Raw genomic sequence first — 13,018 nt, forward strand, 5'->3', positions numbered from 1 at the left:
TCCTCCACTCTTTATTGCCCTGAGGGTCCTCAACAGATGGGTCATTTCTCCAGTTAACCTGTTCCAATCAGACTTTGGCTCCACGCCACTTACCAAATGGTTCTTGCCAAAGCCACAGTTGCCCTTACCCTACCAAATCCATCTCACCCTTCCTCTTGGCAGCATGTGAGGTGGCTGCCCCCCACCCACCCAAACCTTGTCTCTACTGCTAGACGCCACACACTCCTGGTTTTCCGCATGCTCCTCTGAATGCTTCTTGTTAATCTCCTTTGCTGACTTCTCCCTGTCCTACCCTAACCCAGCCCCCCTGCTCCCTCCATCATGCTGGGCCATGGTCTGGACAACTGACCATATACGTTGACTACGGCCACTACCCCTATAGTGTAGGTTTATCTCATGACTGCAGCTTTCATCAAAATTGGGTAACACTTCTCCCTCCTTTCATCCCTGCAAGCCTAGAGGAGGTGAAAGCTTCCCACTGTTGCTGTACCACCATCCCACCACCATTCCTTGCTGCTCCCTTAACCCTGCCTCCACCTCTGTAGACAGTCCCTGCAACAACTGTCTTCCATAAATCCTTTGAGCATGCTGTTTCCTGCTGGGACCCTGCCTAACATGTTATTTCTGTACAGATTTATCTGCCATATTAGTTTATAAGGTCCCTAAGAGCAAAGTCTATGTTTAATTCTTTTTTCACAATTCCCAACTGTGCCTGTTATGCAAGTGGTACCAATAAATGCTGAAAGGAAATTTTCTTTCTTATTAACTGCCTTCAACTTAAATAGAAGGTGAAAAGAATGAAAACGTTTTAAAAAGATATACATCTCCTGGAACAATAAACATTTAGAAGTTGAGTTCAGAAGAATAAAAAACTTTAGAAGAATAAAACACGATGCTAAGTGGGATGTGTAGTCTGATTTCATGGGCTTTACCTGATTCCTCAAATTCATGATTCATACAGAATCCATATGGAATATGCTCTTTCTTCTCCAGGTCCCAGAAATGAAATAGGGTTGCTCCTGTTATGATAGCAGTTGAAATGAAAAAAAAAAAAAAAAAATTGGGCTGCTCTGAGATGCAGAGCAGCAGGGAAGCTCCATCACTGACAGGAGTTCTAGGAATCATAGGGTTCCAGGGTTACACCACACCTTACAGATGTGATGGGCTGGTGGGAAAGAGGCCACTGCACAGGACCTTAATTTGGGATTTCCTTCCTACTCCACTTTTTCTTCAATTGCACTGCCACCCCTTCCTTACCAACACTGACTCTTTTGGCCCAGTGCCAACCAAGTTAGAACTACTAAGATTCAGGGCCACAATGGCAAAGAAATGAAAGAAAAAAGGAGAACTCATCACCCCTCCCTCTGCCCCAGTGGTGGTCTCACTGGCTGACTCCCAGTCCGAAATCTTTGGGCCATCCTCTGTCACCTGTGTACATTCCCTAATCCCCAGAAACTGGACCCAAGTGTTCTCTTTAAATAAGGAAGATTCTGACTTCAATCTTCTGTGGATCTCCAAGTCCTCTTTTGGCATCTACATCTGCTTTTGCTCTAACAGATGAATCCAAATACAAAAATGGACACAGGTATGTATGTGTATTGGGGGAAGCAGGTAGTGTTAATTACCTTTATTCTGCTTCTCATGTTTTTAAAATGTTTAGAGAACTTTAAAAGGACTTTGCTCCATCAACTGGACATCCATGTGGATGGCCAAACATATTAGCCCCTCAGTTCCTTGATCTCCTCATCACCAATGACCTTCTACGCTACACAGCTACCTGCGCCTTGCAATTTCTCTATTTTAAGATCAATCAAACATGTTCCTTCCAAGCACTACTTCCTATCCTTCAGTCAGCTTGTACCATCTGTCTTCGATGGCACATCTCACCAGGAATCGCCACCCAGGATTCTCCTCCCCAAGAATCTCCTCGTATCTCCTTTACCTTTTTATGTCCTTGGTTATTTCCTCCTTATGACCCTCTGATTCCATAAGTCAACATTTCAAGCATTCTTTAGCAAGTGTCTTAAACTCCCTTGCTCCTTTGTCCTTCCGTGGCATCTTCCTAGCAAAAATGCTAAGCTGAAAGGAACCCCAGGCCCTGGCTCCCCCATGCCTGCTCCTGAACAGCTGAAGGCCACTGGAGAAAATCACACATCAGGAACCTTGCCAAATTTATGGTCACCAACCTCAATGGACCCACAGTATTTGCAGCATTGAGAAATACTTACAAAGTAAGGAAACACAGTATATAAGGAAGGAACTCTGGGGACCCCAAAAAGTAAGGATTGCATGCTGGTAAAGAACTCAGCAAACAAAACAAAGAAATAGATCAGTATAGATGAGAACCAAGTGAGAGAGTAACCTGGAAGCAAAGAGAAGAGAAAATTTCAGCAAGGGTTGGCTCACGGCCATTGCCTCTTCTGAGCAAAGTTCTTTGTGTCAGGCCATTCCCTGGGTCAACAGCCAGCCAATAGAGAAGCAGTCGTAGGGTAAGGTGCTCACCCTGATCCCATAAGTGGTTATTCTTGTGCAAAGTTCAGCCCACTTTATCTCCTTTTGCAGGGGGTTGAGAGAGTGGCAGTTTCAGCTCGTAATGGACATTGATCTCAGCAGACATATTGAAAGAACGAGGAAGGGTCCAGAATCTTGAGGTCTTGGAGAGGATGAAGTGAAGAAACATAAAGCATAGAAGGAAGGGAGATTGCAGTTGGAAAGTGGAGCACCAGAGGCAAAGTTATCAAAGGTCATGCAAGAATGGGTAGTTCCAAGGTCCAGAGTGTAATCATAAGAGAGAGGTACAAAAGTGAAGTAGGAGGGATTACTAACGGAGTATTAAAGTTAGTTTTCTCTGGATCTCCCTGGTCAAATTATGAGCTCTCAAAAAACACTAATTTTTCCATTTCTCTATTATCTCTAACGCCTGGCACATAGTAGGCACACTGTAAATAAAGAATGGATAGGCATTTAAGCTAGCTACTGGAGATACACTGGTCAGAAGAAACAGACACAGTGCTAATGGATTATACAGTCTTCTGGAGGAAGAGACAGACATTAACCAAATAATCAGACAAATGCATCTAAAATTACAAATGGCAAAATGGGTACTGAAGTTAACACTGCACCATGATAATGTGTCATAAAGAATCTGGCCTTGTCTGGGGAGAGAAGGAGTCACTGAGAAGTGATGTCTGAGCGAGAACTGAAGGATGTGTAGTAGTTAGCCAGCAGAAGAAACAAGAGAAGAGTGAGCCGGAGAGAGGGAGCAGCACGTAGAAAGGTCAAGGTGCTCAGCATGCAGAGACCAGGAGTAAGAGTTCTTGGAAACGATCTTGAGAGGGAGGCAGGGGATGACGGAGGGAGAGAGGGATGATAATGTCTGCAACAGTTATGCTCCATCTTCGTGGCTAGCAGAACCCCAATTTTGTTCAGATAGCAAGGGAAATTATCACGATTGGTACAAGCCAATGAAATCTCATTTCCTCTTTGCCAATGACTGGTCTTCTTGAGGTAACAGCTGATCAATCCAATCAGATGTAAGAGAAAGTCTTATCCAGGACTTGTAGGAGAAATTTTTCTCCATGAAGTGAAAAGCACATAAGGAGAATGCTCATTTTCTCCCAACACTTCCCTGCTGCTTGAGATGGTGTGTTGTGGAAACATGATACTTACGACAGCCAACTTCTGGCCGTATGGAAAAGGCCAAGAAAATCGGAGACATAACCTTAGTTCTGACATCACTGAGTCATCAAAATAAGTCTGGAAATGCTTCACTCCAGACTTCTTGCATGATGTATGATAAATAAATTATAAGCCACTATTGTTGAGTGTTGGTTTTTTTTTCTTTTTGAACAGCTAAAATAGTCCTAACCATAGAGCAATTTCCAAAATCAGTCATGGAAGAGAATCACATAAAATGATACAAAATGCTTTATATCATCAGTTCCTTTCTCTTTACAAACATCAGATGATTCAGACCACAACCAAACAGATGATAGAAAATAGGTCTTAGTTTGATACCATTTTTAACATAATCTAAAAGATACCCTTGTTATTACTTTGTTCTGTGTACAGCTTTCTCCTTGCTTTCCTTGAATTCTTTGTTCCAGAGAAGAGGTATAGTAAGGATGCTTTGAAGTGATGTGATTGATGTCACTCCTTTACCAGTGTCACTGACAAGGACACATTTACTATCCACATGGACAATGAGCATGCGGCATGGAGTGAAAAGGCCTGCACGCTAATAAGCCCTTGACTTTGACTCAAAGGCATAATCATAATCAGAGATGAATGGGTACTTAGAGATTTTTGGGGAAGGATAGTAATGGGATTACAAGGCCCAAATATCTGGCAACCTATGCAATATCACACAGTCAGAGTAGGCCGAGAGCAAGGCCAACTGATCTCAGCCCAGGACTCACATAGTGTAGTGTATGAAAGAACACACACAGGCTTTGGAGTCAAGACAGACCAGTCTGATTTCTGTGGGTCACTTACTAGCTGCATGATCCTTAGCTAGTTATTTAATCTCTCTAAATTTAAATTCCCTCCTTTAAAATTAGGAATAATAAAATTTATTCTGCAACAAGGTAGAATTAAATGAGATATTCTATGTAAAACAAAAATCCCCTTTAAGTAGTAGGTATTGCCATGCCATATAAACTGTTCAGTTGTGTTTTGGTTAAGAGGCAGCAGAACTAAAGAGCATCTTCATGACAGAGAAGCTCAATTAACAAAGTCATCGAATAACTCATCTGATCTTTCAGATGAACAGGCGATTGCTTATTGCGACAGGTAATCCATACCTTGTTTACAGGTCATTGGAGACAACTTAAAAAACCTAGGCTTGTGTTTCATAGGGATGTTTGTTTCATAAGTTTAGTATTTGATGTCTGTGCCAGTTTTTGTTTGTTTTTCAGTTTTTATTTTATGGGTTCATCTACAGTACAAATAGCTTTATTAGGCTTCTTCCCCCAAAGAGTTTTGTAATACTATGGGAAAATAATACAAAAAAAGCCTAGAATAGGGTGGGTTTGAAGGGTGGGTAGGTGGATGGACAGACAGATGAACAGGTTGCTGACGGAAAGCCCATCTAACTGACTCATAGGTATCCTTTCCAAAGGAACACAAGTCTGACAGTAACTTTCCCTCTTCCCCTTTTTGGTTAGGTCTCTATATTATAACAATGGTCTGTCTGGACTTTATAGTTCCCAAGTAAGTGGAAATCAGTACAAGCTTTTTATGAACTACTTAGAGCTACAACTAGTATCTGATTAAAGATCTAATGTAAAGATACTATCTCCAGAATCGTCAAAAGTTGGCCTAAAAGAACATCCAGGAAATACTGTTAGGTCATTCTCTGTCTTGTTATAAAGAAATACCTGAGATTTGGTAATTTATAAAGAAAAGAGGTTTAACTGGCCCATGGCTCTGCCAGCTGTACAGGGAGCATAGTGCTGGCATCTCTCAGCTTCTGGGAAGGCCTCAAGGCGCTTTCTTTTACTCGTGGTAGAAGGTGAGGCAGAAGTAGGCATGTCACCTGGTGAGAGTGGGAGCAGTAGAGTTGGGGGAGATGCCACACACTTTTAAACAAAGACCTCGCTACAACTCACTCACTATCTCAGACACAGAACCAAGCCATGAGGGATCCATCCCCAGGACCCAATACCTCCAGCTAGACTCCGCCTCCATCACTGGGGATTACATCTCAACGTGAGATTTGGAGGGGACATCCGAACTATATCGAATTTAAGAAGTTGTTTTTCCTAAATCAAGCAAAACTGATCCTGTGCAGGAAGCAAATAATATATTAATAATTTCTGTATGCCTGAAGTCCAGCTAGGTTTGCTAAATGAAGGAGCCAATAACATCTGCCCTCCATAGGATGCAAAAGAGAAAAACAAAGAAATAACCTCTGTTGAATGCTAACTGTGGATAAAGCACTGTGCTAGATGCTTTTTATATGTGAAATTTTACTTAACTTACAAAAAAAAAAAAATCCCTGTGAAGTCAGTATTATCTGTCCCATTTTGCAGATGAGGAAACAGACTCAGAGAACTCCAGTTAACTTGCCAAGACCCCACAATGGATCCATGGCTGAGCTGATTCCAGGCCAGCTACCCTCGTGAGGATGAGGATTAAAATGATGTACTTTTACTTCTAAAGGTAGTAGAACAGGATAAAATCCATTGTCACTTCTTACTCTCCCCTAGAAATTTGTAATATACATGAAAATATATCTAAGACACTTTGGTGGCTGGATACCACTCAGCAGGTCTAAGCATGATGGTCTATTCAATTGCTGCTGGTGGCTGTGCAGGGGAACATGGCTAGCGCCACCCTGTTGATGATAACACTCTGTTATGGCTGAATGAGCAACTCTTCCTGGAAACCATTGCTATGTACAAGTGTGTTAGAGAAACCAGGTTTTTTGTTTCCTCATCTGGTACAAAGGAACCCTTTCTATCCTTCCCAGGAAGACATTGGTTAAGATATGGCTGAGGGAGGCAAAGGGAATTTTTTTCAGTGGTAGTCGCTGCAGACGGTTGAGGATAAATTGGCATTGTTCTCAATAAGGGTTATTGTAATCATGGTCCAAAGTCTGGCAGGAATTTTTTTATTATTATTAATTTGTTTGCTTTCATTTTTGAAATGAAATGTTTGCTTATCATTTTCCCGTGCTGGACGGCTGGGACACCAAGGCGGTTCTGCGGCGAGCCACAGGTATGAAGCCCCAGAACTTCCCCCGAGGGCACAGCTTCCATTTCAATTTGGGACGATAATAAAATCTGCTCAAGAATAGTAGTTTGGGAACTTCCTGGTGGTTCAGATTTCAAGCACAGCTTGTGCTTAATCCTCACCCGGGCACCAAGCCTCAGTGTCAGCAGGAGTTCAGGAATCTTCAGGACAAGGCACTTTCCTGAGCATTGGACCAGCGACCACTTGGCTTCCAGTAAGTACTGCTTGGTGTATCTGGTTTGGACTCCCAAGGCTGGAATGATCTAGAAGCTTTTTAGCAATTGAGCAATTGCAAATTTGGAAATGGAAAATTTTGCAGATATGCAGTATTTCCATGGGCTCTTTCTTCATAAGCTTCCTAGGCTATACTAGAGTCAGAGGGAAACAGGATGGACCTCTTGGTATGTTGTATTCCCTAAATCCAAAATAATGTTATATTTTAAATAGGTTAGGCGTGATTGTGGGGCAATTCTCCTGAATGAGATCAAACAGCTAAATCAGAAAGGTTTTCTTTTTTGTTTGGGGGCAACGACAAGAAATGCAAGCAGAACTATGACAAGACTTAATTCTACTTTCTTAGGTAGGAGGAAGAACAAAGTAGGCCAGCTCTCAAGTTAGAATTCTGGTTCTGCTTCTTTTTCATTACATGATCAAAGGCAAGTTGTGTAATCTCTCCGATAACCGTTTCCTTATCTGTAAATGGGCATTGTATCATTGTAAAAATAGTGCAAGCTTTAGAGTATGGTTATGAGGATAGGATGAGATTGTATATGTATACGTGAAATTATATGTATACATATACATAAAATCTTTCATATACATATTGCTTAGAAGTGTCTGGAATGTATTAAGTACTCAAAAAATGCTACCTATTATTAAACAACCATAGAATCATAGAATATCTGAGCTGGAAAGGACCTAACAACTAGCATTTATTGAGCTTCTATTATGCACTGAGGAGTGCTCATCAACAGGGTGTCTCCAGTGATGCTCCCAGCAATCTGATGAGGGTGGTAATAACCTTTATGTTACAGATGAACAAATGGAGGTGTAGAGAAGTATTAGAAATGGGTGTAGAGAAGTATTAGAAATGGAAGTGTAGAGAAGTATTATAAAGTATCAAAGATCACATTCCTCATAATTCATGGAGATGAAATTTAAACCCAGATGCCAGAGCTAGCACTCTAAACCACCACACCCTACTGCCTTATCTGTCCTCTCATTTTTATGGTGGGTGGGGAGATGAACGAGGAATGGTCACAACACACGACTCCGGAGCACTTCACAGACACTGGAAGGACAGAGATATCCTCCAAAGCACACTTTGACATCCACAGGGTACAGGGCAGGCAAATGTTATTTGGGAGTGTCCATGAGCATGAATGTGGTGCTGTGTGGAGTTCTGCCAGGGGACCTAGGTCCAAGTCACCTCAGTCTTCTCTCAAATGCAGCTTTTCATTTGTAAAATGAGCTGTCTCAGAATGAGGCCATTCTGAAACACGCAAAAAGAGTATGCAAATGCATTTCATAAACTTTAAAGGCTTTAGAAATATTTTATTTTTAAAAATGATTTTTTTGGCTTTTTGACAAAGAGCAGCTCAAAAACAGTGGCATAATCTAGGGTCACTGCAACCTCCACCTCCTGGGTTCAAGCGACTCTCCTGTCTCAGCCTCCTGAGGGATTATAGGCAAGTGGTAGGATTACAGGCGCGGACCACGATGCCTGGCTAATTTTTGTATTTTTAGTAGAGACAGGGTTTCACCATGTTGGTCAGGCTGGTCTCGAACTCCTGACCTCGTGATCTGCCTGCCTCAGCCTCCCAAAGTGCTGGGATTCCAGGTGTGAGCCACCATGCCTGGCAGTCCTTATTCTTAAGTTTCCCCTGGAGAAAGCGAGCCTCTGGCATGGAGAAGGGCTTATCTTGGGCTTCCTCTAAGCCAGTGAGGCTTTCTCAACTATATTGGCTCCATGACATCCTGCCCTTTGCCCTGTTCTTATCTCTTCTTGGTGTTGCCATCCCCTAGCTCTCTTATCAAAGCCTCTTATGCAGCAAGAACAGAGAAAGTCGAAGGAAGACAGCTCCTTCAGTCATCTCAACAACACCTCCGCAGAACCACCCACTGAGTGAGGACAAGCTGCTTGGATGCGTCCCCGTTACCACAGCTACTGTCAGCCTCAGGCCCAGGGAGGGAAATACTAAAGAAAGAATGGGAATGGGAAACTCATAACCCATCTCAGCAACATTCATGAGCATGATCCCGATACTCACTGAAGCGGTGGCTGGTCAATGAAACACACATGCTGTTGCTTGGGGACTAACACTAACCCTTCCTTTTGACAGGCGAGGACACACAGCCATCATGGAACCCGAACCTCAGAAGAGTCCAGGTACCCGAGGGGTATAATCTCAGAAACAAATATCTTTTTATTGAAAATGCCCCACAGTTCCCTTCAAGCTAACCAAGATACAGAGCTTGGTGGTTTTTGTGTATATTTTGTTTTGTTTCTTTTGTTTGCTCTGTTGCCTAGGCAGGAGTACAGTGACGCGATCTCAGCTCACTGCAACCTCCCGGGCTCAAATGATCCTCTAACTTCAGCCTCCTGAGTAGCTGGCACTACAGGCATACGCCAGCATGCCTGCCTAATTTTCATGTTTTTAGTAGAGGTGGGGTTTCTCCATGTTGGCCAGGCTGGCCTCAAACTCCTGGCCTAAGGTGATCCGCCCGCCTCAGCCTCCCAAAGTGCTGAGATTACAGGCATGAGCCACCATGTCCAGCCCCAGAACTTAGTTTTGGTGGGGATAATGGGTAGCATTCTATGACAATGTTTTTGGTTTGGGGAGTGTAGCAGGAACTATTGGATTCAATTAATTATTGTGTAAGAGTTTACCTGTCTAGAAGTTTAGCATTTTCTGATTTTTGTGAGCCAAATTTTCCATTCATTGCCCAAAGACAATGTTAATAGCAAACTATGGGCCAGCAAAGATTAGAGAATATTTTCTTAATTTTACATGAAACTCTCACTTAGAGAAGCTGCCTGCATTGTCACTACAGCTTATTATGAGGGTAGCTCAATGTATGGTATTCAAATATCCTTGCTCATATTCATACACTTCTTTGTAGGTGAGTGGACAGAAAAGCTAAATTTAGGATGAAGTCACTTAGTAGTTAAATTATCCAATTCAACTCAAAAATATTTACAAAGCACCTATTACTAGTAAGTCTTTGTGCTTTGGGTTGCAGGGGATATACAGATTAATAAAGAGGAGTCATTGCCCTCAAAGAGTTTTAAAATGTTGTTGGTGGGAGGCTGAGGCAGGTAGATCACTTAAGATCAGGAGTTTGAGACCAGCTTGGTCAACATGGTGAAACCTTGTCTCTACTAAAAATACAAAAATTCGCCGGGCGTGGTGGTGTGCCCCTGTAATGCCAGCTAATGAAGAGGCTGAGGCAGGAGAATCCCTTGAACCTGGGAGGTGGAGGTTGCAGAGAACCAAGATCGCATCATTGCACTCCAGCCTGGGTAATAAAGCAAGACTCTGTCTCAAAAACATAAAATAAAATCTTGTCGGGAACTTAAACACACGCAAATCACTGTGCTGGGAAATTAAGATTAGCCTGTGATGGAAATCATGAAATAAGTACAAATGCTATGGGGTCTGAAGAAGAAAAAGCATTTAAGTAGCAATGAGAATCCAGAGAGGTTTTATAGGAAAGGCATTTGAGCTAGACCCTATAGGAGGAGTAGGGATTTTAAAGAAATCAGAAAAAAGAGCACATCCCAGAAGGAGGAACGGCATGACCAAAGCAATGAAATGGTATAGAAGCAGAATGTGTCAGAGCTGAATATACTTACAAGGTAGGAGAAGGGAAAATGGAGGATGAGGCTGCAGAAAGTTGTTGCCACATTGTGCCAGACCTTGACCACATGTGTCAGGTAACCTTGAAGCATTTTGAGCATTTTAAGTATGGAAGCGGCGTGGTCAGATCTGCATTTTAGATTTTTTTTTTTTTTTTTTTGAGACGAAGTCTCACTCTGTCGCCCAGTCCGGAGTATAGTGGCACGATCTCAACTCACTGCAACCTCTGCCTCCTGGGTTCAAGCAATTCTCTGCCTCAGCCTCCCGAGTAGCTGGGATTATAGGTGCCCACCACCATGCCTGGCTAATTTTTTTTTTTTTTTTTTGTATTTTTAGTAGAGACAGGGTTTCACCATCTTGGCCAGGCTGGTCTTGAATGCCTGCCCTTGTGATCCACTTGCCTTGGCCTCCCAAAATGCTGAGATTATAGGCGCGAGCACCACACCCAGCTGATTCGCCATATTTTTAATAGCTTTATTGTAGTTTATTGTAATTGGCAGACAATAAACTATATATATATCTAAAATATACAATTTGATACAAGTTTTGATATGAAACATAAACAGGAATACCTCAGAGATATTTCAAGCTCATTTCCACACCACCGCAACCAAGCAAATATCACAATAAAGCTAGTCACATGAATGTATTGGATTCCATAAAAGTTATGTGTACACTATACTGTAGTTGAGTGTATAATAGCATTATGTCTAAGGAAACAATTTGCATACCTTAATTAAAGATATTTTATTGCTAAAGTTTGCTAACAATTATCTGAGCCTTCAGTGAGTCATAATCTTTTTGCTGGCGGAGGGTCTTGCCTCAGTGTTGATGGCTGCTGAGTAATCAGGCAGGTTGTTGCTGAAGGTGGGGGTGGCTGTGACAATTTCTTATAATAAGACAACGGTGAAGTTGACCACATCGATCGATTGTACTTTCATGAAAAATTTCTCTATAGCACGTGGTGCTGTTTGATAACATTCTACCTACAGTGGAACTTCTTTCCAAATTGGAATCAATCCTCTCAAACCCTGACTCTGATTTCTCAACTAAGTTTATGTAATATTTTAAATCCTTTATTGTGATTTCAAAAATAAACACAGCATGTTCACCAGCTGTAGATTCCATCTCAAGAAAACTCTTTTCATATCCCATAAGAAGCAGCTCCTCATCTGCTGAAGTTTGATCATGAGATTGCGGCAATTCAGTCACATCTTCAGGGTTCACTTCTAATTCTAGTTCTCTTGTTATTTTCACCACATCTGCAGTGACTTCCTCCACTGAAGGAAGTTTTGAACCCCTCAAAGTCATCGGGGAGTATTGGAATCTACTTCTTCCAGACTCCTGTTCATGTTGATATTTTGACCTCCTTCTAGGAATCACGAATATTTATAATGACATCTAGAATGGTGAATCCTTTCCAGAAGGTATTCAACTAACTTTGCCAAGATCCGTCAGAGGAATCACTGTCTATAACAGCCATAGTCTTATGAAATGTATTTCTTAAATAATAAGTCTTAAAAGTTGAAATTACTCCTTGATCCAGGGGCTACAGACTAGATGTTGTGTTAGCAGGCATGTAAACGGCATTAATCTCCTTGTACATCTCCATCAGAGCTCTTGGGTGACCAGGTGTATTGTCAATGATCACTAATATTTTCAAAGGAATCTCTTTTTTTTTCTAAGTAGCAGGTCTCTGCAGTGGGCTTAGAAATATTCATCAAACCATATTATAAACAGATATGCTGTCACCCAGGCTTTGTTGTTGTATTTATAGAGCATGAGTAGAGTAGATTTAGTATAATTAAGGGCCTTAGGATTTTCTAGCTTTTAATTGAAAGTGAGAGACATGTAACTCCCCTTTCACTTGACACTCGCCTTCACTAGGAGGACATTGTAAAGTTATTAATTGGCCTAATTTCAATATTATTGAGTCTCACTGAATAGGGAGCTCCAAGGAGAGGGAGAGAGATGGGAGAATAGCCAGTCAGTGGAGCAATCAGAATACACACATTTTTTAAGTTCACCATCTTATATGGGCACCATTCATACTGTCGCAAAACAATTACTCAAAGATCACTCATTGCTGGTCACCCTAATAGATACAATAACGATGAAAATGTTTGAAAGGCCGGGCGCGGTGGCTCAAGCCTGTAATCCCAGCACTTTGGGAGGCCGAGATGGGCGGATCACGAGGTCAGGAGATCGAGACCATCCTGGCTAATACGATGAAACCCCGTCTCTACTAAAAGATACAAAAAACTAGCCGGGCGTGGTGGCGGGCGCCTGTAGTCCCAGCTACTCCGGAAGCTGAGGCAGGAGAATGGCGTGAACCCGGGAGGCGGAGCTTGCAGTGAGCCGAGATCCGGCCACTACACTCCAGCCTGGGCGACAGAGCGAGACTCCGTCTCAAAAAAAAAAAA

General features: G+C 42.2%; 1 protein-coding gene across 2 annotated transcripts in view; it reads left to right on the plus strand.

The window, feature by feature from the left end:
• The first annotated feature begins 6,674 nt into the window (after positions 1 to 6,674).
• The window catches only part of PLEKHS1 (pleckstrin homology domain containing S1), a 30,490-nt gene continuing 24,146 nt past the window's right edge, over positions 6,675 to 13,018 (plus strand). Inside the window, exons 1-2 of one of the 2 annotated variants that reach the window (XM_025397140.1) lie at positions 6,675 to 6,949; positions 9,078 to 9,224. Coding sequence is in view for 1 of the 2 variants with exons in the window: in XM_025397138.1 (XP_025252923.1) it covers positions 9,097 to 9,124 (28 nt within the window). In the remaining variant the exon portion in view is untranslated. The remainder of the gene's footprint in view (positions 6,950 to 9,077; positions 9,225 to 13,018) is intronic. The other variant, XM_025397138.1, reaches the window with a different exon arrangement.

Source organism: Theropithecus gelada, chromosome 9 (assembly GCF_003255815.1).
Source record: "Theropithecus gelada isolate Dixy chromosome 9, Tgel_1.0, whole genome shotgun sequence".
Lineage (NCBI taxonomy): Eukaryota > Metazoa > Chordata > Mammalia > Primates > Cercopithecidae > Theropithecus > Theropithecus gelada.